Below are 25,918 nucleotides of genomic sequence, written 5' to 3'. Positions count from 1 at the left end.
GTAACTGCAGAGATGTTCTGCAGAGATTATTCAGTCATATGAAGTAAGGTCTTATGTACCCACACATATAAAACAGAGGGGGAAAGGATCTGTGTAGTAGCCCTGCAGGCTCAACGCAATGAGCTCATGCAGAGTGCAACTCACCTCCAGTACATTGCACACAAATCTAGTCACCCAAGCTGCACAGCTGAACCACACTGGTTCCGCTGCAAAGGGACCCTCTCCATCTGTGGAGGAAGGGTCTGTATTTGAAATATCTATTTCAGGAATTTGTCTTCAAGCCCCGATGGATCTTTTGTCACCTCAGAAAACAATGTAATCCTGACAAATATGCAAAATACACACTGTTAAAGAAAGTGATTCAAATAAAAGATAAAACATGTAGGCCAAATTCTCCCATATTACAACATCTTACATACAGGTAAATCTATGACTTCTGTGGCGTGACTCTGGGTTTTTCCTGGTGTAACCAACCAGAATTTGGCCCTGTTTGTTTATCTTTAACTCTCCTGGACCTAGCAGATAGCAATGGTTTGGTTATGCCAATTTTTATTACTTACAGAGAACATTATTCTTGTCTTCTGGAAGGTTTGCATCAGTCAATACCCAAAGGTTGCATTTCTGGATAAAAAAGACATACAATATATTTCAGTACAGGACATGTAAAGTACTCATTCTCTTATTTTTCGTTTCTTTCATTCTTTTTAAATGTCTTTCTTTCTTTCTTTTTTAAATTAAACTCAATTTAAAATAAAATGAAAGTCAATTTTTAGCAAGTCAAATGCATGGCACAACAAATGCTATTTTCTGACTTTGAATCCTTACCACACCATCAGACATCACTTAGGGTGGCATGACCTTTTCGCTTAAAGAAAAAAAGAATTAAGTACAAAGACTTCAGTGGACTGCTAGTTCATCTGCATGCTTTCATTTTGAAATGGGCACATAGTGATGAATTTCACTATTATCTATTAAAATTCTGTGAATACTTTCATTTTTAGACTTTTGTAAAACAAAATTAAATTCTCCCCCAAAACAACTTGATGCTTTCTTGACAAACACAGTAGAAACTATGAAAACAGTGGATTGTCTGCAGTTTTCAAACTTTACAAGGAGTATTTAATATATTTTCCTTCTGCAGAGTATGTACAATTAAAGAGAAAAAAATCCAACTTCTAGATTTAAAAATGATACCTGAAAGACACTGAGAGGACTTCTGATTGCGTCAAAATATTGTACTGTGTTGTACAAATGTAGTTCATGGAGCACCTAAGAAAAGAAAAATAAAAGAATGCAAATTGTGAAAGCAGGGTGCAATTCTTTAAATAAAATGTACTATACAGGATGTTAATTTGCAGAGCTATCCCTCAAATAGTAGATCTCTTGCCTCTGGAAAATTGGAGTTACCATATGAATGGCGTTAGGCAATAATGGCTTACACCAGTGGTGGGCAACCTCCGGCCCATCAGGGTAAGCTGATTGCGGGCCGTAAGACATTTTGCAGACGTTGACCATCCGCAGGCACAGCCCCCTGCAGCTCCCAGTGGCCGCGGTTCCCCGTTCCTGGCCAATGGGAGCTGTGGGAAGCGGTGGGCATGTGTGAAGAGCTTTCCTATGTTATTTGTTTCTAAAAGAAAAATGATTTGACTGTGAGCAGTTTGATGGACAAAGTTCAAAAGTGTTGGAAAAAAATGAAATGCTGATTGGAATATTAGTCCGCTAGCATATCTAAGGAATGAAAATTTACAGGACAGAACAAGTATAATTCCAAATAAAGGGGCTCATCTTACAAAAAGTATATTCCTAAGCAGCTCACTAATGTTGATAGACAACTTGAATGAGTAAGAATTGTTCACACAAATAAAGGTTGCAAGATCAGTCCCAAAGTTGCATTCTATACTTATCTATTTATATCTATATAAAATAAAAAATAAAAAAACTGTTACATTTCCATAACCTTATACTTTTCAGAAATACACTGTATACAAAGCTTTTTTCTTTTACTTACACTGTCTTCTGTAATGTCACTACTTTCTCCAAGGAGCTTTGTACTTTTGTCAACAACTGAAAGTCCAATTACAGAACTGGGTTCAGTTACACTGATTTTAAGGGAGACTTTCTCAGATGGATTGACTTTATCTTTATTCCAAGATACTTTGATCTAAGAAAAAGAAGAAAATGATGATGGTTTAAATTACACATTAATATTTCAGGGTCAGCCAAGAGCTTTCAATCATGAGCATTTTATTTTAATTAGTTGTGGCTGAGAATCTGGTTTGGCTGGGGAAGACATGGTTCCCACCAACTCTTGGAAGGCGCTAAGGGTTTACATGCTGCTCCCTAAACCCTCAGATTCCTTCAATCTGTAGTTGGTAAGCGCCAGCACCCCCATGGACATCCTTTGTTTCTGTGATGGCCACTATCTTGGCCAATAACGAGTATTCAAGGGACCACTAGAGCTAAAAGGATGAGTCTGAACTAAAGCGCCAGATTCTGTAGCTGGAGCAGTCACACTCACATCCTCTGTGGGTTGGGCACAGAGGGGGTTGTGTAATACACTCTGACCAGTGGGTTACACTTTCAATCTGCAAACCAGCCGCACAGGTTCCAACTGGCCCTTCTACAGCTATCCCAGTATTTGCATAGGGGATTGAGGAACAGATGGCCGTTCAGAACTCCTGTTTCAGATGAATAATTTTGCCCTTTTCTTCATTGGAGAACCAAATTTTACTCTAAACTCTTGACTGGAAAAATGCATCTAAGGAGAGAAACAGGTCTTCCCAGAACTACACTCACTGTGAAAAGTCTGGGCCAGTGGCAAATATACTATCAATGGCTAAAGTAAATGTGATTATCACCATAGGCGCCAACTCCGTGGATGCTCCGGGGCTGGAGCACCCATGGGGAAAAATTGGTGGGTGCTCTGCACCCACCGGCAGCTCCCAGCCCTCTCCCCCACCCCAGCTCACCTCTGGCTCCACTCCACCTCTGCCTCCTCCCCTGAAGCATGCCTGCTTTTCCCCCTAGCTCTCAGCGCTTGCCGCCTCAAAACAGCTGTTTCGAGCAGCAAGCGCTGGGAGGGAGGGGGCAGGAGCAGGAATGTAGCGCACTCGGGGAGGAGGCGGGGAAGAGGTGGGGCCGGGGCGGGGATTTGGGGAAGGGGTCCAGTAGGGGCAAGGACGGGGCGGAGTTGGGGCAGGGACTTTGGGGAAGAGGTTGGAATGGGGGGGGGGCAGGGGTAGAGTGGAGCGGGGGAGGTCAAGCACCCACCGGCGTGGGGAAAAGTTGGCGCCTATGATTACTACTGCTTATTATGCTGTAAATAAGACAACATACTGATTCATGAAGAGAGATGGGTTTGGATTAAATGACATTTAAAACACTGTTGTCAAGTTATTTATTGAAATGAAATGCAAGAACAGGCTATAAATTACTCCCAGAAGTAACTGATCACGTTTCTGCTGCACTTAGGAAATTTCAATAGCTACGCTTCACAAAGAGAAGTAGAAATAGTTTGGAATTTTTGTAGCTTTGAAGAAGATCAATTATTTCATTATATCCCATTGGTTTCCAAATCTGAAGTTTTCAGTGGCTGAAACCATTAGGCTAATATTTATCATAGAATCATAGAATATCAGGGTTGGAAGGGACCCCAGAAGGTCATCTAGTCCAACCCCCTGAATTCCCATTAATTCATCTTCCCAATTTTCCATTATCTCTGTATTTAAGATTGCCTGGTTTTCTCATCTTTAAATTGCACTTTAATCAGATACTTCGATTTTGGCCTGTTCCCACAAACCCATGCTCACAAGACTAGTGAGGTTTGCAAGAACAGGCCCTATCTCTGTAATATAAATTATACTGTAATCTTCACTAGGAGCCTAATACAGCACCACTGAAGTCAATGGAAAGACTCCCATTGACTTCAATGGAGCTGGATAAGGCTCTATATGCTTTCTTGTTACAAATATCTTCTCCTGTTTCTGATCTTAAACTTCTGAGTTTTAGCTCTCAGCTACATTACCTTTCTTTATTGCTATTTTTAATTTATTGAACTTTTAAGAAAACAGATATGCAACACAGCAGGAATGTGTCACATGTAGGGTATGAACTGCAGCTTTCTGACCACCTTGCCACACAACCTGTTTATAACACCACAAACAATGCTCAGCTCCCAAGGATGGGATAGCATTGTGAAGAGAATGGAGAATAGCTAACCAATTCACAAGCACGAGCCAGATCGATTTCCACCCGATTCCTGGTTCCAAATAAAACTGTTCAGCATATTCATAGGTTCCAAGGCCAGAAGGGACTATTGTGATCGTCTACAACACAGGGCATAGAACGTCCACAAAATAATTCCTAAGGCATATCTTTGAGAAAAACATCCAATCCTAATTTTAAAATTGCCAGTGTTGGATAATCTATTATAACTCTTGATAAATTGTTCCAATGGTTAATGACCCTCACTGTTAAAAATGTACACCTTATTTCAGGTATGAATTCGTCTGGCTTCAACTTCCAGCCATTGGATCGTATCCTACCTTTATCTTCTACATTGAAGAGCCCATTAACAGATATTTGTTCCCCATGTAGGTACTTACAGATTGAAATTAAGTCACCCCTAAACCTTCTTTTTGTAAGCTAAGTATATTGAGCTTCTATGAGGCATGTTTTCTAATCTTTTAATCATTTCCATAGCTCTTCTCTGACCCCTCTACAACATCCTTCTTGAATTCTGGACAACATAACTGGATGCAGTATTCTAGCAGTGGTTGCACCAATGCCAAATACAAAGGTACAATATCCTCCCTACTCCTACTCAAGTTTCCCCTGTTCATGCATCCAAGGATCACATTAGCCCTTTTAGCCATAACGCGTTTGACTCCATGGAACAGGAGAAAAATTTCCACTGGCCAACCTTGTCCCAAATGCCACTTCTGTATTGCCACAAAGAGAACTGGCTGTACTCATGATTCATGGAGGGAGAGGAAAACAGTCCCTCTATGCAGCCTTTCCACAGTTTGGTTCCTCTCCACACAGCAGAAACATGTTCATTCCATTCTGTTTTCTGCCTTCCGGATTCATAACATAGCTGGGAGTATTGCTCCTCTGAGAGGACAACACTTGTATGTTCTGAGTATGGCCCTTCTGAATCTTTCTCTAGTCCAGTTCTGGGGGAATCATAGCTGAAGCAACTCTCTCCTGGTTTACTATGATACCAGTATCTTCCCAATGTCTCCTCCAACAGTCTTTCACTTATGGCCTGAACCAACTGCCAATGAAGTCAGTGCGAGTTTTCCACTAAATTTAGTGAGCTTTGAATCAGGCCTACATTGAGGAGGATTTTCTTATCAGCAAATCTTCCATTTTGAACTATTACTTAGTATGTAAGACACATAAAGAAAGTCATCTCAAACTCAGTCTTTGATTTACTACCTTGTTTTCAAGAACAGGCTGAATTGGCAGAGTCAGGGCATCATTTACAACTTCCCCATTCTCATCAATATAAAAGATATTTATACACGCCACAGGAGCCCAGGAATTTTCTGGTTTTAAAGTGAACGTTGTCAAAACCTCTGTGCCTACAGCCACAATCTGTTCTTTAGCTACCACCTGAAAGGGAAAATAAAATGTCCAAGTTATAATAAGATACTATCTGTATTACAATCACAAATTGTCCCTAGTTTTGCAATAAATTTTAAAGACAGCTCATATTTTCTATGGAAGGTTATCTGTGCCCTTTTTTGGAGAAGGCCCGAGAAGGTTGGTTGGCTTTTGCGGGGGAATATGGAGGAGAGGGCAAATGGATTGTTTTACATTAGAAACTCACGTCTCGCCTAGCCTTTTTTTCTGGAAGACTCTCCGGACAACTGGGGAAATAATAGGATTGTGACATTGCAGATATCAAGCAACTGAAATCTAATTGAGAAGGGAGGTAATTTTAACTAGACAGATTGAAACATGGAGGGGGGCTGTTTGTTTGTGACATCTAGCGCTAGTAGAAAATTTTCAAATGTTTTGAAAAAAGTGGGAGAAATTTTTTTAAAATTGTGACATTTCCCCCCTGTTTTTTGACCATCTCTTTTAACATCACAAACAGTTTCCCTATAAATATTTGGAGGAAAAGCGCTGTTTGTTAATGTTTCAACACCATTCTTCATTTCAGTGCTGGGAAAGCTCACCTAATATACATTTCAGACCTCCAACCCCAACAAAACCAACGAAAGACCATACTTAACATTCCTCTTATTCCTAAGACATAAAAAACAAGGAGAACCACCAGACTTCCAAACTGTTCATTTTTTTAAAAAAAGTAGCCTTCTTTTACATTATAAAAAAGGGCACAAATCTATTTTTTCTATTTCAGGTCAAATGTGAGATTCTAAGGTCACATTTGGTCAGCTTGCTGTTAATAGAAATCTATGCATCTAACACCAAGCATCTTGATCATCAGGGGTTAGAATGTGCTGTGACCCCACGTGGATTCTTGGGGTGGAAGGGTTGGAAATGCACCCCTGCCCAGTAGATGGGCGCAATCTAATTGATGAGAGCTGGCACTGCTACTAAGGCTCATCAGCTAACAGAGCTGGCCTGAAACAGAGGGGAACACACTCCTCCCTTTAAAAGAATGGCAGAGCAGCCTCTCCCATACAGCTCCAAGGAGGCAGACAGTGGGGCTCCCTCTGAGTAAGGACTGAGCAAATACAAAGTAAGGACTGGATCCACTGTTTTTACTGAGCAAATCAATAATAATCAAATCTCTCAAATATTTAACCACATTTTTTTACTCATTTGAATTTATCTCAGGTTGGTAACAATCACCTCAAGTCATACACATGTAAAATTGGTACGTTACCAGATAACTGATCTCCTTTATTAGCTTGTTGCTTGCAACACTCAGCTCAAAAGGAATCCCAACCTAGAGAAATAACACGATGATAGGAATAAATAGGTGTCCATGATGAATACCTGACAGTAATGTTTTATTGGCAAGTATAGCTTCATATGAACATGTGTTACCTTTACATCTTGTCTTGGTTTTTTTATCTGGAGGTAAGTCATGCTGGGGGAGTTGAATACACCGTGAATTGCTATGTTAGTTTCACTATTAAGAAAACTAGCCTGTAAGACAATACAAAAAAGGCTGTTACTAGAATTATAAAATTTATTTACTGCTCATGTATATACTATCATTATATACGGTATGACACAGACTGAAAATGTTATATATATACATATGGTTTCAACACAGTTAGGGTGGCCAGATTATCAAAGTGAAAAACCAAGACATGAAGCATGGGGATGGGTGAGCTCATGGCGAACAGCATGGGCAGGAAGGTACACCTGGGACTGGCTTGGCAGATTAAAGAGAGGGCGTGAAGGTGCCTCTTCCCTTTCTGTAGCAGCTCAGCAGAGCTCGGCGCAGCTCTGAAGCAAGTTTACAAAACAGGGGGGAAAGATTTTTCGACAACCTTACTGCAAGCCAGGAATAACCTTAAGAAACTGGGAGATTCCTGGTTTTTGGGGACAACCTACCTGAGGTGGTGGGAAGGGGAAAGTGGCAACATGAGACTGGCCTGAGATGCGTTGATCCCTGATCCCCATATGTGCTGTCATTCTCACCAGTCCAGCTGCCCACAGTCTCTGACCAGGAAGGCAGGTTTTGCAAGGGGGTTACATAACACCTTTTTTTTTTTTTTTCACCAAAACTGCAGGGACCCTAGAAAGGCCCTTGAAAAAGGACATTCAAGGCCATGTGGTTGCCATTCTCATAATACTCATGTATGGCATGTCACTTAAAGCAATGACTCAATAAGCAATTGAGTGCTGATCAGTTTTCAGATTTTCTTAAAGCACTATCAGTAATAACATTAGTAATTCCTTGGTTGGTCATATCTCCCATTAGTTTATATCAACTACAGTTATTCTCATTGTGGCCTGTTTCCATTCAGTTCTACTGGTATAAAATCCAGAGTAACTCTACTGAAGCCAATAAAGTTATTCTAGATTTACAGTGGTATGATTTAGAGCAGAACCTGGCCCCATGAATTTCATCTAGAAAAGCAACAGCTGGTGAGATAGCTCAAACTCAAACCAGGTACAATCACAATTTTCCAAAGATCTCAGAAGCTTGTCACTACACATGGCCTTGACCTGAATATTAATCCCACTTCTTATTTTAACACCCTGTCCTCCCTTACCCTCCTTAGAGGGGATAGCATTCACTGTGCCCTTCATCAAGTGAGCTATGCAAACAAACAGACAGGGAATCACCTGATATACAAGTAGATTTATACCTTCCCTCTTCTTCCTCTAGGGCTAATCACCAATATCTTCAAGCTCCCCCATGAAGATCAGAATTCTGACAGCACAGTCAAGTGGATAAGGCACTAGCCTACACAACAGAAGACCTGCCTTCTATTTCTGGTTCTGCCACTGACCTAGTGTGAGACACTGGGTGAGCCATTTCACCTTTCTGTGCCTCTATTTCCTTCCCCATCATTGTCTGTCTTGTATACTTAGTGTCAGGCACTCTCTCTCGCTGTGTATGTGGTGTCTAGGACAATAGCCTAGGTGCTACTGTAATACAAACAATAAATAATTGCTCCCCACACCAGCTGTTGCATAAGTCAGAGGCAATGTACTGTTGAAAAGCCACTATAGTCTCATTCTTTGAATTGTGCTGGATTAATGCTTTGAGTTTTCATGATGTAAACAATACCTTAATAAGCAGATTCATTGTATTAGTCAGAACCGGGACCTCAAGGTGAATGATTCCATTTTCTGGGACAGTGTAATTTAGGATCTGCACTGTCTCATTTCTCTGCTGCACTGCTCCATTGTTGTACATAGAGAACACAGCGTGGTGAGGAACAGTGTCTGACTGTTCTGCAATGATTGTGACATAATTTTGTCTCTCTTCGGCCGTCAGCTGATTTTTGTCGGAACGTGTTACTTTTAGCTAATAACAAAAAACAAGGAAGTGTTCATAAGACAGGCCACAACATAAACCCAGGATTCATAAGATGTAACCATACATTCATTTTTATGACATGATTATATTTTTTAAACAGCAGTTATCTTCAGGTTTGTAATATGTCTATCAGGACACCTCAACTCCATAACTCAAATTCCAGGTCTGAAACTTCACATAGGGAGTGTCCAGAGAAGAGCAACAAAAATGATAACAGGTTGAGAAAATCTGACCATGAGGAAAGGTTAAAAAACTGGTCATGTTTAGTCTTGAGAAAAAAAAAGACTTAGAAAGGACCTGATAACAGTCTTCAAATATATTATGGGCTGCTATAAAGAGGACAGTGATCATTGTCCTCCATGTCCACTGAAGATAGGACAAAAAGTAATGGGCTTAATCTGAAGCAAGGGAGATTTAGGTTAGATATTAGGAAACACTTCTAACTGTGAGGGTAGTTAAGCTCTGGAATAGGCTTCCAAGGGTGGTTGTAGAATCCCCACCACTGGAGCGCTGTAAAAACAGTTTGGACAAACATCTATCAGGGATGGTCTAGGTTTACTTGTTTCTGCCTCAGCACAGGGGGTTGGACTAGAAGACTTCTCTAGGTCCCTTCCGGTGTTTCTACGATTCTACAATACTGACTCTGACTGGTAAATGGAATGGGAAGCAAGACAAAGCAGGCATGATGGGAAACCTTCCCCTTTCCAACTGTGAAGATTACTAGTGTTCTTGTGAAACCACCGCAGCACCCCACAGCTAAGTATGCACATTGAGCCCCAGTAGCAACAAGGGTTAGTCCAACGTCTAAGTCACGTGTAGGAGGAACAGAACTGATTCAGACATGGGCTCATCAAAAAGCCAGAGGAAAAGAAACTGCACAAAATTTGCATCAAGTACCAAAATGAGCACCTCCCAGTACACAACTTCTCCACTTCAAATCCCTCAGTTACCTTCACAGATTATATCAGTTCTCACATTCCATCAATCCCTTCCCCCATAGCATATCCAGTCTCCTCTCCATCCCACACTCCATAAATTCATCCCCCACACACATACAATTCATCTCTCTCCCTCCCTCCCTAATCTAAAAGCCTATCCCTCCCACTAGACTGTTAATTCTCCCTCACCCCTCAGTCCATTAATTTGCCTTCCTCTGAGTGTATCTCATATTCAGAGCTCCACTTTTCAGTAGTTGCTTCTTTTGTGTGGATAGCTGACAATCCCTCTCTTCGCTTGTCAGCTGCTCAGCACTGGTACCAGCTTCCTCCAATACCTCCCTCTGTGTCTTGCTTTGGAGGATAAAGTGGGTGAGGGCTGGGAGCAAGCTGAGAGGATGGTAAGGGAAGGGAGAAGAACCAAAAACCAAAGACACCTATTGTGAGGCCATAGTCTTCAGCTAAATGGTGAGGTTAGGCTGGTCTGCTGTGAATGCTCATAATCAGCACTTGCCATTTATCTATCTGGATCCAAGTTTTAGACAGCTTCAGCAAAAAAAATTCACTTAGCTCATTTCAACAAGCTTTAAAGTATTTCCCTTTCACATGGTGGAATTGTGGTTGCCTGTTAAATGCTGACATTGTCATAGAGTAGAAACCCTTTTATCTGTCTAGAATTGGGAACATGAGATTTAGTTAGATGACAGGGCTTTAGATAAAAAGAAAAACACAAAAGACATAGCCCAATTTCAGAAACCAGGAGGTTTTTACATAAGGAGGTGTTTGGATAAATAAGTTTTATAAGATTCTATAGAACAGCTAAGTAATAAGCATATGTTAGTAAAAACACGAGATTCATTAGCTAACAGAGTTATTTAAAAAATCCAGACTAGCTATAGAGTGTTCTGACTGAACAAAAATAGGTATCAAAATGGAAAATAATCAGCCCTGATGCAAATCCTAAAGACTCTGTGAAAAATTTCTTTTCCTCAAGAGCCTTCACCAACCATCTCCAAATATATTCCACGTACCTGAGCCAATGTCCATTCTACAACATTTCCTATTATTTTATAATTTTCTAGTGCAAATGACACTCATGCTAAAATTGCTGGCATGAATACAATGAAATAAGAGGTGTCCTTAGAATAAATTTGTAAATTCCCCCTAACACTCAGCAGACATTTTTAGCTAAGCAGAACCATAAAAGGAACACTGATTATTTTTCTTACACAAGAACTATCTTGATGAACAAACCATAATTAAATAGAAGAACTTACAGTAGCTGTGAAGTTCAGAGAAGGCTTTAGAGCTCTAGCATAGTCAGAAAAGTCAATGATGTAGTCATTCTGCTTTGGAAATACAGTGGTGCTTGCATTTTGCGTGATTCCTGTTGGAGTAATCATGAGTGTTCAGAAGACATGATTTCATGTATAATCCTTCTGAAAGGCTTCTCCCAGCTCTTCACGATACTGAGGAAACTCTCTTTATTTAAAATATTAATTCCAATCACCTCCATTTCTACTGTTGTCACTATCCTTCCCACTGGGGACTCCACTGCCCTGACAATCCAGGCATACGCACTGGTACCCTTTCCCTCAGCACCAGATCCCTAAGGCTGCACAGTACTTCCGTGAGTTACACTGCTCCATTCCACACATTTGCCATCCTCCCTACTCTCTCCCGTGATTTGAAGGGTACAGCTTTTCGAGCCCTTCTGCATATAAACAAACTGCTAGGATATGGCTCGATCATTTGTTTTCTATAACAACATCACATAGTAAGTAACATACCTGTAAGTGATTCTGTAACTACAGCTATAATTTCTGTTGGCCCTCTGTAAACTATATCACGCTGATACCGTGCATGTTGGACAGTAGATAAGTTTTCAAACTCTAAGTAATTAAAAGTGAAGTTCACAGATCCATTTATCTATAACGAGAAAACAAAGATCTTAATTTGTTTGACTGGATTTTTTCCAATGGAGTCATCAAAACTCAAAGCACTTAAAATCAGAACAACTTTTTTTATCCATTATTTCTAGTTAAATTGGATAGTACCCTCAATAAAAAACTACAATTACAGTTCATGAATTAAGATATTAACACTTTGTTTTGGTAATCATCATTCTTGTTTCAACAATAAAAGTCTTTTAACTGTAAGCGACAATAGGGTCTGATCCTGGCAAATTTTGATGTTTTATTATGAATATTCATTATCTATACACTGCCAGATTATTAGTGCAATGTGTTCTATAGTGAAATACAAATGACAAGTCCCTGCCCAAGAAGCTTAGAACTGGAGAATATGATCCTGTAAAAGGATGTGGTTAATTCTCCATCACTTGAAGTTTTTAAATCAAGATTGGATGTCTTTCTAAAATATATGACCAGCTCAGCCACAAGATAGGGCCTGATGCAAGAATTACTAGGTCAAATACTTGGCCCATGTTATACAAGAGGTCAGGCTAGATTATCATAATGGTCTCTTCTTGCCTTAAAATCTATGAATAAAGTACTGAGCACCTACTGAGACATAGCATAGTGAGAGATTATAGTAAACAAAAAGTGAGGGGGGAGGGATAGCTCAGTGGTTTGAGCGTTGGCCTGCTAAACCCAGGGTTGTGAGTTCAATCCTTGAGGGGGCCATTTGGGATCTGGGGCAAAAATTGGGGATTGGTCCTGCTTTGAGCAGGGGGTTGGACTAGATGACCTCCTGAGGTCCCTTCCAACCCTGATATTCTATGATTCTATGAGCAGAGATTAACAGAATGACAAAGGTTACAACGGTGAAAGACTGTGGGATACGCTTCTTAGTTATTAATATCTGTATGATGGTAGTACCCAGCTGTACAATTATGACTGTGGCCCCAATGTGCTGGCTGCTCCACATAACATAATTGAGACAAGATACATCCATCTTGTTAGTCCCATATAAGGGTGAGGGAGTTTCTGTTGGCTTTTTCTTTTCAATTTATTGAATGCATTAAAATGTTGGGAGAAAAACAGGCAGGTATGGGGACCAGCAATGGAAGAGTAACAGGAAGAAATGACTTTAGATGAAAGGTGTGAAGGAGAATGTGGATGATTGGCTCAGGGTCAGGAAAGATGCTTCAAGTACAGAGGGCGATATAAAAAAAGGCCTGGAGTGGCTTATGAGAAAAGAACAGGAGAATCAACAAAGAGCAGTGTGTGAGCAACACAATAGGAGGCAACAGGAGAAAAGATTCCCAGTGGGGACTGAATGTGTGTTGATAATTGCTCATGAGGGTTTATTCCAATAGTTCATCTTGGCAGAGAAGTGGATGCAGAAGCAAAGTTCTTACGTTCAGAAGGACTCTACGAATTGTCAACAAAGACTCACCTCCAATGTTTTAGTAACATTTCTCTGGCTCCCCCAATAGGACACAGGAATGCAAGTGACTGTTACACTTCCTCTCACTGGCTTTCCATAAGTATACCTGAAACATGACAAGAGAGATCATATGAACCATTATCACATGGCTTTGGATTTCTGAAGAATGTACAAGACCGAAGAATAAAGAAAAAAATGTATCTGAGGGCATTAAATAAAACTACAGCACATTTGTACTTTGAAATGATTAGAAGCTTTTAAAGCTGGCATCAGTTGAAATTCATCAAGGGCATGAGCCCCCAGATTGTGAGTGGGGGATGTGCACAGAAGTGGAAAGTACTGCCCTTTTCCCCCACAGCCACTTGGAAGTCCATTATTATTATAAAACACTGTTCATCCACAGCAAGGTGCTGGACAATCTGAGATCAATCAATATCAAAATAACTACAGAAAAACAATAATTGGTCAGACTTTTTACATTTTATCATTTCATAATAATTATGACATTAACCCACAAGAAATAAGAAAATGTCAAACTTTTAAAATTCTATTAAACAAAATGTGAATGTTGCACAATTTTAGTGCAATAGAGTTTAAAGGCTGTGAGGGAGGATCTTGTGTGCCCTTTGAGGATTGCACTAATCTTACTAGATGGAGCTAATACAGATGGAGACCCCAATTTATAAAATATGCCTGGAAAAGTAACCACAAAGTAATAAATTGATCTAGCATTCTTCCAAAAAAGTCCCCAGGCAAACATAATTAAAAACAGTAAACAAGTCTTTTCAATTTTAATCTGAAAGCTAGAACAAATTCAGGTTTTTGAATGTCATTGGGAAGCTTAGTTCAATTATCATGAAGCACAGATACTAAACTGCTTTTCCGCAACTGCTTCCAGATTATGTTTAAGAAAAAACAATAGCTCATCAGACTCAGACCTCAAACAACAGCAAGGGAAATTAAAAAGAGCAAATCAAAGAGTGACTCTGGGCCAATATTGTTAGTAAGCCTGCAAGTAAGCACTTTTAGTATTGCACAATCAATAAGGAATTACACTGGCAACTGTAACAGAGATTTTAAAACAGAGACACTGGGAAAATATCATCAAATATCCTAATTCCAGGAAAAACTTTCACAACAGTCTGCAGCAAATGCAGTCTTTTTAGAGGACAGGCTGGAAGACCTAAAAATACGAGTTACATTAATCAGCTATAATCTAATCTAGAAAGTTGGCTAGATTGTCGGGCTCAACGGGTAGTAATCAATGGCTCCATGTCTAGTTGATAGCCAGTATCAAGTGGAGTGCCCCAAGTGTCAATCCTCAGGCCAGGTTTGTTCAATATCTTCATAAATGATCTGGAGGATGGTGTGGATTGCACCCTCAGCAAGTTTGCAGATGACACTAAACTGGGAGGAGAGGTAGATACGCTGGAGGGTACAGATAGGATACAGAGGGACCTAGACAAATTAGAGGATTGGGCCAAAAGTAATCTGATGAGGTTCAACAAGGACAAGTGCAGAGTCCTGCACTTAGGACGGAAGAATCCCATGCACCGCTACAGACTAGGGACCGAATGGATCAGCAGCAGTTCTGCAGAAAAGGACCTAGGGGTTACAGTGGACAAGAAGCTGGATATGAGTCAACAGTGTGCCCTTGTTTCCAAGAAGGCCAATGACATTTTGGGATGTGTACGTAGGGGCATTGCCAGCAGATCGAGGGACATGATCGTCCCCTCTATTCTACCTTGGTGAGGCCTCATCTGGAGTACTGTGTCCAGTTTGGGCCCCACACTACAAGAAGGATGTGGAAAAATTGGAAAACATCCAGCGGAGGGCAACAAAAATGATTAAGGGACTGAAGCACATGACTTATGAGGAGAGGCTGAGGGAACTGGGATTGTTTAGTCTGCGGAAGAGAAGAATGAGGGATTTGATAGCTGCTTTCAACTACCTGAAAGGGGGTTCCAAAGAGGATGGATCTAGACTGTTCTCAGTGGTAGCTGATGACAGAACAAGGAGTAATGGTCTCAAGTTGCAGTGGGAGAGGTTTAGGTTGGATATTAGGAAAAACTTTTTCACTAGGAGGGTGGTGAAACACTGGAATGCGTTACCTCGGGAGGTGGTGGAATCTCCTTCCCTAGAAGTTTTTAAGGTCAGGCTTGACAAAGCCCTGGCTGAGATGATTTAGTTGGGGATTGGTCCTGCTTTGAGCAGGGGGTTGAACTAGATGACCTCCTGAGGTCCCTTCCAACCCTGATATTCTATGATTCTATCCCTGTGTCTTTCATATCTCAATCTGGTAATATTACAAAGATGATAAAAAGAAACTGACAAATCTGAAGACAGTGTAAATCTCAATGCTTTTTTATCCAAAGACAGTATACTTGAATTATCATAAAAATATCATTGGGGGAAAGCCATGCCCAGTATACAGCTAGGACCAATAAAACTTCAGAATTGCAAGGGATTCAAATTCACAGAATCCTCTGACATCCAAAACTGACTGCCTTGCAACCATCAGTCACAACTGTAACCATTCTATCACGGTTAAATGGAAGAGTTAAGTAAACCTATATACATAACACTGAACCCCGACTTACACTGCCAAATTCTAGACATCAAAGTATCTTAGCCATCTATCTTATGGGTTTCTAAGTCCACTCATCTCCACAGTATGCCAGTGTCTTCCATGTAACATAGATTGGCAACAGCAAAGTCCCTTGTAAACTTCATGGACTCTCTAGTTCATCTGCCTTTGGGAATTACAGAAAACTCTATTTGGGATGTTTTGGTATGAGGGTTTTTGAGAGGGATGGGAGGACTAGATCTTATTTTCACTCCCAGCCCAGTGACACTATCACAGATCAGTGAAAGAGCCTGTCACAGTGCATAACTGTCCTGGGCTGTCGAACAGTGGACTGTAACAGATTTAAAATAATGAATAACAACAACAAACACTGCTAAATGCACTAAAGCAAATGAAAGAGAATCAGCTGCAATTAACAAATATTTATAAACCTTTAATAGTGACAATACTTAGCACTACTGTAGCAACATGCATCTAAGAATTTCAAAATGCTTTACGAATGTTTATTACATTTCAGTTCCTCCCTGATCACTTGCAATTTCAGTTCTCTTGAAATCCAGACTGAACTGTTTCAAATAAAATGGAGCTATACATGAATATTATTCCTCTTTTAATCTCCTTTTCCCACCACTTTAGGAGAAGTAATCTGCCATTTTTAAAAGTAGATTCTAAATTCTCTGGTCATACACCATGTTTGTGCCACACTAAGCACACTCTCATGTTCAGTAAATAATAATATCTAAATTAGAAATGGGATGAAACACTCATTTGTCACCTTTTAAAATCCATATTATGATTGATTTATAACTTTATAACTACTTTATAACATAAAGTAACATGAATATATATGAATTATATTAATCCAGTGAGAGAGTTGTGTAAATTTATGATTTACTTACTTTGCAGTGACAATACCAGTAAAGTCCTTGTCTTTCAAAGGATAATATAATGATGTTGTAAGAGTAACTTCAAATTTTGGTAACACTACAAAAAAATCAAAAGCTAACATTAAAACATATCAGAAGTATTAAATTCATACTCAGGAGAGCAAGTATCAATTTTTTAAGTAATAGGGGTATTTCAGTGTAATGATGATGGATTCTCCCATCAGTCTGATGGACGAGTGATTTCACTGTAATACAGATTGCATTACTACAGCTTCCTAAAGGACATCAGGTAGGACACATATTTTGAACCAAAATTGGTATGCATCTAAAGCTGATCCTGCACTGAGAACCACACACAGACTGCTGCACCCATACAGGGCCAAACTGACTTTGATAAGTCTCCAAGCAGACATGGAGGTCCATTTGTGCAGAGACACTTGCAGGACTGAGAACTAAGGTATCATTCCTTTCTCTCTCAGGTCAGACTTGAAAAAAAAGACTACTCATCAATTCAGTCTTTACAGTACTATCAGTGAACTTAAAAGACTACACAGATGATAGGGTTTCATTTGCTCTAGTTCAGTTCACACTGATCATCATTTCAAAGTTAAGAATGCCTCCTCGTGGCATATTAGCAGTGACTTCAGTTGGAGTTATTGCCTTTGTTCACAGCACAGAGCAGGAATCATGCATTCAGATAAGCAGGGAACATCCTGCACAATCTATATCCTCTAATTGCTGTTGGTGAGATACTGGCAAACTGAAGTCCTCACTGTTTTTTCTACCACTTTTCCAATTTTTATCCAAAATATCATTGATTAAACTACTAAATGACATCCTGATCCTGCAAGCTGTGGGTCAGTTTCAGAGAGATAGGAGATGCAAGTGGGGTTTCATGTCCGTATGTCACCAAGTAATTGTTTATCTCCAAGTGTTTAATGCCAGATATTGATACCTGAAGAATAGAATGACACTCTTCCACAGGAATCAATTTGAAGTATGGGAATTATTGTGATGTGCACTTAAAAAAAGACACCCATCAATGTAGTATTTGAGCACCGTTGTCATCTTGACACAATATAATACTTTCCCATTCCCAGAAAAGAAGGATTACAATTTTCTGTCTCTGAGTGCACATGGACCACACTTACCATATTCCATCACAGTAAATCTTTGATAATGAGTTTGATCCTATAGAAAAACAAAACAAAGTATATAAAATTGTGCTTAGATTATTTGGTTCATTATATCTACACTAGCCCAGTCCCACACTCATTCAAGTCAAAAAAAGCAAGATTTCAGCCTACAAGTTATAGTCATTGAAATTGTGTCATTTTAAATAATGACATAACAAAGAACCAAATATTGATTTATGTCAGTGAAGATAAGTATTATTTATTTATTTACCATAGAGAGACCACCAGTCAAGGATCACAAGCTCCATTATGCTAGACGCTGTGAATACACACAATGAAAAGATGATCCCTGCCCCAAAGAGTTTATAATCTAAATCTAAGACAAGAGAGCAGAGGTATTCAAGTAATCTTAAAGTTCTTCATTAACTCAGTAAATCTGCAAGATTCTATTAGCCCTGAGTGTGTCCTGAACTGCTTAGTTTCCTTAATAAATAATAATACTTAGCTCTTGTATAGCACTGTTCATATTTTAGATCGCAAAGCACTTTACTAAATAGACCAGTATCATTTTACATCTCCACTGGCTTCAACGGAGATATGTCAGGGCTGACCTTAGCTCAATTACTTTTGTTTATTGGATTAAAACAAATGGATGGAAGAACTAAGTTTTCTATACAATATATAACATTGCTCAAGGCCTCTCCTTTCTATTTTCCGTCTTTCTAATTCCTTCTGTTGCTTCCTGATTTTCTCCAGGATCACAGTTTAAAAAAGTAACCCTTATGTGGCACATTTAGCTATGTGACTGTAATGTTTCGGTTTTCTGTGCACTGCACTTTTAAACTTCTATTCTGGTATTTAGAAATCAAAAGCCATTTTTGTTCTCAGAGACTAGGGCAGACTGTCCAAAGAGACACACAATCTGTGCTCTCCCTCTAAGACTTTACTTTTGATTTCATTTATTCTATTGTTCTCTTAATCTAAAATGAAAGTCATTGCAGCTGATAGTACAATGTCCATTGCCTCTTTGCGCACATAACCCTTGATGGAACTTTTAACTTGTGCATTGTTACGCTAAAAGACACTGCCAACATTGCAATGGTCTGACTGCTGATTTACTGATGGTGACTTACAGTCTATAAAGTTCAGGATGACCTGCAAACAAACACGTGGAATAACATGATTAAACTTTCTTTCAAGACAGATGCATTAATCACTCATATTTCTGTTTGCTCCTTTCTAAACCATATGGGATATATTAATGAGCATTCTCTGATGATAAACAACAGATCAGTTAAAGAAACATTAAGACAATTGCTAAGTTAATATGTCTTGTATCCTGGATCTCACTGATCATTCGGCTTTCCAGAGCCAATAAACAGATGCTATTGTGGAAAAGAGGCTTAAAACATGATGTGTGGAATGAAATATTCCTAATTTGTCTTATCTGAAGCAAAAGTATACCAACAAGCCATTGGTTAATATACACTTGTAATGCCAGAGTTCATCTGAAAATGTAAAACAAATGTAGGTATTTGTTCTGTCCAACTAATTTCCACGACTTGGCTTTGATGGCTTTGAAGTAAGATTTCAAGAGAATGTTGTTGCCTTATATGAAATCTCAAGAGTCAGTCTCAAAGATTCTGAAGCTTAGTGGGAGTTGGAGCCTATCTGAATGGATTCCACAGCCCTTGTCATTTGGTGGAATCTAGACGGGAAGGTCAGATCTGGACTGAATGGAGCTGTGGTCCCAACAACTATATGAGTTCCTGCATTCATTTAGAAGTAGTTCATTAAATCTTCACTGTCTGATAGAATATGGGTGAAGATATTGGGCCACAACGGAGTGGCCGCCCCTAAAAGTCTCAAATGCTAAGTAGGGCAGGGGAGGGGAGAATTAAAAGGCTCACCCCTAACAGTTTACAGGACTCCAGTAAAGTGGAGAGTCTAGTGGAAAGTCTGAGCTGGGCTGGGTGGAAGGGGCCTGATTTAAAAGTCTTACATCCCTACTGCTTAATAGATTCCAGGTGAAATCATGTTATCTTATTGTTAATTTCTTTGTTAATAAAGCCAAGCCCCAGAAGGAGCAAGCTTCTGATGTATATTTATATATAAATACTTACTTTTCCTAGCGAGTTATCTCTAGCACAAGGTAAACTCAGATTGTCTGAATTCTGAGCAATCAATCTGAAAGCAATGACCAGTGGAATAGCTGCCTTATACCTTACTAAGGACTTGGCTACACTTGCGAGTTACAGCGCAATAAAGGAGCCCCGGGCGCACTAGCTCACTACCCGTCCACACTGGCAAGGCACGTAGAGCGCTCTAACTCCGCGGCTACAGCGCTGCGGGTACTCCACCTCGGCGAGTGGACTAACGTCTGCTGCGCCCCCACTGGAGCGCCGTGGCGCCAGTGTGAACGAGGTGTTACATTACTGCGCTCTGATCAGCCTCCAGAAACGTCCCATAATCCCGTTAAGTCAAGTGGCCACTCTTGTCATTGTTTTTGAATCACTGCAGGAATGTGGATATGCCCTTTGAAAGCACCATTTCTGACAGCCGGCTGCTTATCTGCTCAGAGACAAAGCAAGCCATTAGTGTGGAATGCTGTGTGTGAAAGAGAGAGGCGGGGGAGCGAGGGGGGTTTGCTGCTGTTTGAACTTACAAGACAGCATGCTAACATGCTCTCAGCCCCCCAAAAACCCATTCTCTCTCCCCCCACATACACACAACACACTCTGTCACACTCCACCCCACCTTCCCCATTTGAAAAGCATGTTGCAGTCACTCGCATGCTGGAATAGCTGCCCACAATGCACCACTCCCAATTCCGCTGCAAGTGCCGCAAATGTGGCTACGCCAGTGCACTTGAAGCTGTCAGTGTGGACAGACTGCAGTGCTTTCCCTACCACGCTCTCCGAAGGCTGGCTTAACTCAAAGCGCTCTACCTCTGCAAGTGTAGCCAGGCCCTAACACTCCATGTATGTTTGAAAAGATGCTATCACGGCCTGCAATTTCCACAGTATTAGGTATCTTAAAGAAATGACAGATACTGCATTAGACTGTATGCCCAATGCTTATTAAAGGCGTAAACCTATTCTAGGAATTAAATTAAATTTTACCCATAAACAGTCCATTTTGCTGAGCTAAGCATTAGCAGTTCACTGCTTTTAAAGCCAGGAAAGGGGAGGTATTTTCCTTCTTGAAATAAGTTTTCTGTGCACCCCAATGCACCAGTCTGGGATTGAAAGAGTTACTCGTCCCCGCTAGCAGCAGAAGACATAGATTAAAGTGAGTTTAGAGCCTTTGGCAGCAATTTCTTTAAGTTGACAACTTCCCTGGCAGCAATATCAAAAAGTCAAAGATTCATAGAATCATGGAATGAAAAAGACCCTACTAGGTCATCTAGTCCATCTGTCTGTCAAAGTGGATTGTTCCCTAGTGTGCATTTACTAGTGATTTGTCCAATCTAGTTTTAAATATGCCATGCAAAGGGACTTCCATCACTTTCCTTAGGAAACTATTTCGTAAACTAATAAATCTTACTGTCAGGAAATTTTCCTCATAATCACATCCATTTTCTCTGAATCTCACTACCATACTCCTAGCTAAAACGCCTTAAACTATGCTAAATAATTCCTATTCCTTTTTGATGTTTATGCCCTTTAAATATATATTACTTAGTAAATGCAAGTATAATCCTTCTTTCCAACTCCAGACCTACTGACTAAAGGATTCCATCCAGCCCACTAGGGATATTTTTAACTCTTCTTTGAATTCCTTCCCATTTAATTTGTTTCTAGTAATCAGATGTACAAAAATAAACACAATATTCCAGGTGTACTCTCAGCATGGCTACAGAGAGAAATTATTCCTTCCCTGACCCAAAACTGCTTGCTTTGTGCGTGCAACCCAAAACTACATTGCCTTTTTTTTTCCTACCATACCAAAGTGCAGGCTCATATCTTGTAAATTGTTCATGGCAAGGACTGTCTCTTTTGACATATATTTATAGTGTGCCTTGAACAATGGGGCCCTCGATTCTAAGCTCTATTATAATACAAATAAATAACAAAACAATCATAGTAGTGATGCACTACCAACTGTCACCCCTACTTCTCTTTCAGCATTACAACTTTCCAGATTTTTCCTTCTTCATTGCATAGCTGTGTTTTACTGGAAAACATGCAAGCTGATACATGTGGGGAAATATAATTCAAAGTTGAATTCCATTTTGTTATTCTCTGCCTGCAATAGGCTGGCAGTGTTAGCAAGTAATGACCTGGCTAAAGAGAGATTAAATAAAGTAGAGCTGACTGCTGCAGCTGATTCTAGCCTACCTGATACAAGGGTACACCCCTCGGATAGAAGAAGCTAGGGATTAGAAGAGATCTGTTTACTGGTAAGGCATTCTCTGTGGAATCCTAAGAAAAAGCTTCAGGCTGGAAGGGTTTCCTGTAATTACTGTGGGTTAAATCCTGGCTCCTCTGAAATCAATGGGAGTTTTGACACTGATTTCAATGGTGTCAGGATTTCACTCTGCATGTTGTGCACCAGAGTATAGTAGTGGTGACTTTACTTTGAGACTGTAGTAGCTGTGTTAAACCAGACTCAGGAGGGCTGAGCTGTTTGGATTGGGGTAGGGAAATAGCACTTTAGAGTTTACAATTTGTTTCTAAATATTAGTAGGTCCTTTTCTATTATCTGTAGTGTCTGCATCTCCTTTCAATTCAGTAATAACTCCAAATGTCATTAACAGTATGTCTGCTCACTCTTCTAGTTCATTCATATCTTATTTAATAGGACAGGACCTAACACAGAACTCTACATTTCCCTGCTAATCACCTCCTTTCAACTCAATATTTTGCTGTTTATCCTAATCCTTATTTTGTGGTCCCTCAGCTCGTTTTCTATCTATTATAGAGTGCATATCTTATTTAGGTTGAAATAAGCGAGAACATGATTTCATAAGACAGTATTTCAAATGCTTTGCTGATATCAAAATATTACATCTATGGCTTTCCACTAAATTTTTATTCTGTTCCCATAAAAATTTGGTTGGTTTTTTTAATTCATGCTTCTTACTACTGTTCATGTTTGTGTTCCATTGTTTTCCTTGAGATAGAAGTTAGAATTGTGGGGAAATAAATGCCAAACATTCTTCTTTTTTTTTAAATCAATGTAACATTTGCCTTTCTTCAATCTTCTGGTGCTCTGGTCACCATTTAAAACTTAGCATTTACCAAAAGTAAAAACTGAATTACTACAGTTATAATCCTGCTCAGAGTAACAATTGTTGTACCTCAGAAACCATTATGTGATAACACTTAGTAAATGTCCCGAGAATTTATAATCTAATTTGAGACAAGGTGTAAGGAGAGAGTAATAGTAAGAGGGAAGGAGGAAGAGAAGTCAAGTACATGTGAGCTTTGCTCTGTTAGCAATTCTCAAACTGTAGTATGTGTAGCACTAGGAATGTGCAGCCCACAATGAGATGGTACAAGTGTCAATTAAAAGTATAGTGTCAAAACAAGAATCCATTAGAACTACATTGATTAAAATCATGAAGGTTGGGCACCGAGTACTTTTGACTCTTAGATACAGTAGGCTTGGTCTTGAAGTCTGAAAACCTCTATTCTAAGGGGTAATTTTTGTTAAGGGGAGGGGCAGCAGTGGTAGTAAACAACAACAATAATGCTGGCAGCTATAGCATGCAGATTCCCTCAGGCACCAGCCTGATCTGGACCTAGAGACTTTTGTTCTTCTGATTGTATGTTTGATGGCGCTGAGGTAAGGGCCTTATGAACTTCAATAAGATGCTCCTTCCCCAGCCCGACACCTAAGAAAAAGGAAGAAAGCCTGCTTGCCTCCTAATGACAATAAGAGATCTAGGCTCTCTGCCAGGTGGAATCAGTTTGGAAGCCTTCTTAAATGGGACATGGATTATTATATTTTTTTCAATTTTGGTTTTGGCATTCCCCTTCCATATTCTTGTACAGATCCTTGACCCATACTACCTGAATGGGGCTGGGAAATAAAGATTAGTCTTTTCACACAGACCACTATCCACTAACTCAAGTAGCTATTGTGGCATCACACTCCCACCCCTCTTTCCTAAATCAAATGCAAATCAAACATTAACCAAAGATAATTAGAACAAAATAATAACGCTAATTAATAACATACACAGAAACATCTAGGATACAGGACATGGTAGAGGATCTGAACACCTATGAGAGAAGACAGGACTGCAGGACTAAAGTGAAATCTTAATGATTAATTAATTTCTTGATAGATTTTGGCATGAAAAACTTAGAAGAAATGTAGGGAAATGTGAGTAATTTGACAGCAATGTAATATTTATCATAAGGGCTTCAGACTGTAGATACTGAAGCCAGATTAATGTAATTATACAAACTGTCAGGCATACAGGAGCCTACAACAAAACACAGCAGAATGCCTAGCTGTTCAAAAAGTTTTTTCAGTTGGAAAATGCCATTTCATAGCATTTGAGGCCAGAAGGGACCACCAGATTATCTAGTCTGCCCTCCTGTATATCTAGGTCACCAACACCACTCAGTACCAGCACATTAAACCCAGCAACCAAAATTAGACCAAAGTATTACAGCCCACAGGAAACCAGACTTATGTGCCACTGGCAAACAACAGAAGGGACTGAGGCCCCTACAATCGCTGGGGAAAGATTAAGTGAGATATTCCCAGATAATCCTGGCAAGTGACACATTCCCCTGACAATGCAGGGGAATGGGGGAAAAAAACAATGTTCCTTCCCAAGCCCACATACAGGGATTAGTTAGGGACCCTGAGCATGTGAGTAAGAACCATCCAGCCAAGCACCTAAGAGAATACTCAGAGACACCTCATAGCCCTGGCCTTATCCCTACCCGATGTCTTATCACCACCCATGGCCATCCCTGATGCTTCAGAGGAAGGAGATAAAAAATAAACCCTCCCAGAATATACTGGGGGAGGGGGAGAAAGCCTTTTAAGACCCCTGCCAGTGGCCGACTGAAACCCTGAAGCATGAGGTTTAGGAACACAAAACATAATCCAGAAGTGAGTCCCAGGACCGCTGAGCCCTGTCCCTTACCATCACAAGCAACCTCATCATACAATTGCACTCATAAATCTGTCCAGCTCTCCCTTAAAACTAATTCAGTTGTTTGCCCCCACAACTCCTATTGGGAGGCTGTTACAGAACCTCATCCCTCTCTCTAATGATTAGAAACCATCTTCTAATTTCTAGCCTGAATTTGTTCATGGCCAGTTTATATCCACTTATTCTTGTGCCAACATTGTCCTTTAGCCATATCCCCTCTCAGCCTTCTTTTTGCTTGACAAAACAAGCCAAGCTCTTCCAGTCTCCTCTCATAAGACAGGCCCTCCATTCCCCTGATCATCCTGGCTGCTCTTGTTCCAGTTTAAATTAATCTTTTTTGAACATGCATGCCCAGAATTGTACCTAGTTCTCCAAACAAGGTCTACCAGTGCCTTGTACAATGGCATTAATGCTTCTCTATCTACCGGAAATGCCTCACCTGATACATCCTAGTACCACATTTGTCTTTTTCACAGCCACATCAGACTGGTGGCCTGTAGTCATCCTGTGATCAACCCACACAACCAGGTCTCTCTTCTCCTCTGCCACTTGCAACTGAGGAGCCCCCGGCTTGTGGCAGAAATTCTTATTATTAAACCCTAAGTGCATTACTTTGTACTTTTGTACTATTGAATTTCACCCCATTTCTGTGACTCCAGTCTTCAAGGTCATTCAGATCTTCCAGTATAATATTCTGATCCTCCTCTGTACTGATGATGCTTCCCAACTGTGGATCATGAGCAAACTTCATTAGCACACTCCTACTTTTTGTGCCATGGTCTTTTAATAAAAATATTGACTTAGATTGGTCCCAAGATGGATCCTTGAGGAACTCCACTAGTAACCTTCCTCCAATGTGATAATTCACCTTTCAGCACAACCCGTTGCCTTCTCCCCTTTAGCCAGTTCCTTATTCACCTTACAA

The 25,918-nt window shown here is 40.1% G+C and overlaps 1 protein-coding gene across 1 annotated transcript in view; it reads right to left on the bottom strand.

The window, feature by feature from the left end:
• Positions 1–25,918, bottom strand: part of CD109 (CD109 molecule) — a 124,413-nt gene that overhangs the window by 52,073 nt on the left and 46,422 nt on the right. The window contains exons 6-17 of the mRNA XM_037894336.2: positions 17,889–17,928; positions 16,750–16,834; positions 13,273–13,369; positions 11,703–11,841; positions 11,190–11,299; positions 8,726–8,965; positions 7,024–7,125; positions 6,860–6,922; positions 5,440–5,616; positions 2,009–2,161; positions 1,195–1,269; positions 561–621 (exon numbers count right to left, since the gene is read on the bottom strand). Coding sequence (XP_037750264.1) covers positions 561–621; positions 1,195–1,269; positions 2,009–2,161; positions 5,440–5,616; positions 6,860–6,922; positions 7,024–7,125; positions 8,726–8,965; positions 11,190–11,299; positions 11,703–11,841; positions 13,273–13,369; positions 16,750–16,834; positions 17,889–17,928 — 1,342 coding nt within the window. The remainder of the gene's footprint in view (positions 1–560; positions 622–1,194; positions 1,270–2,008; positions 2,162–5,439; positions 5,617–6,859; positions 6,923–7,023; positions 7,126–8,725; positions 8,966–11,189; positions 11,300–11,702; positions 11,842–13,272; positions 13,370–16,749; positions 16,835–17,888; positions 17,929–25,918) is intronic.

The sequence above is a fragment of the Chelonia mydas genome, chromosome 3 (genome assembly GCF_015237465.2).
Source record: "Chelonia mydas isolate rCheMyd1 chromosome 3, rCheMyd1.pri.v2, whole genome shotgun sequence".
Taxonomy (NCBI): domain Eukaryota; kingdom Metazoa; phylum Chordata; order Testudines; family Cheloniidae; genus Chelonia; species Chelonia mydas.
Note: the sequence above shows the minus strand (reverse complement) of the source record. Positions and strands in the feature narration are given on the sequence as shown.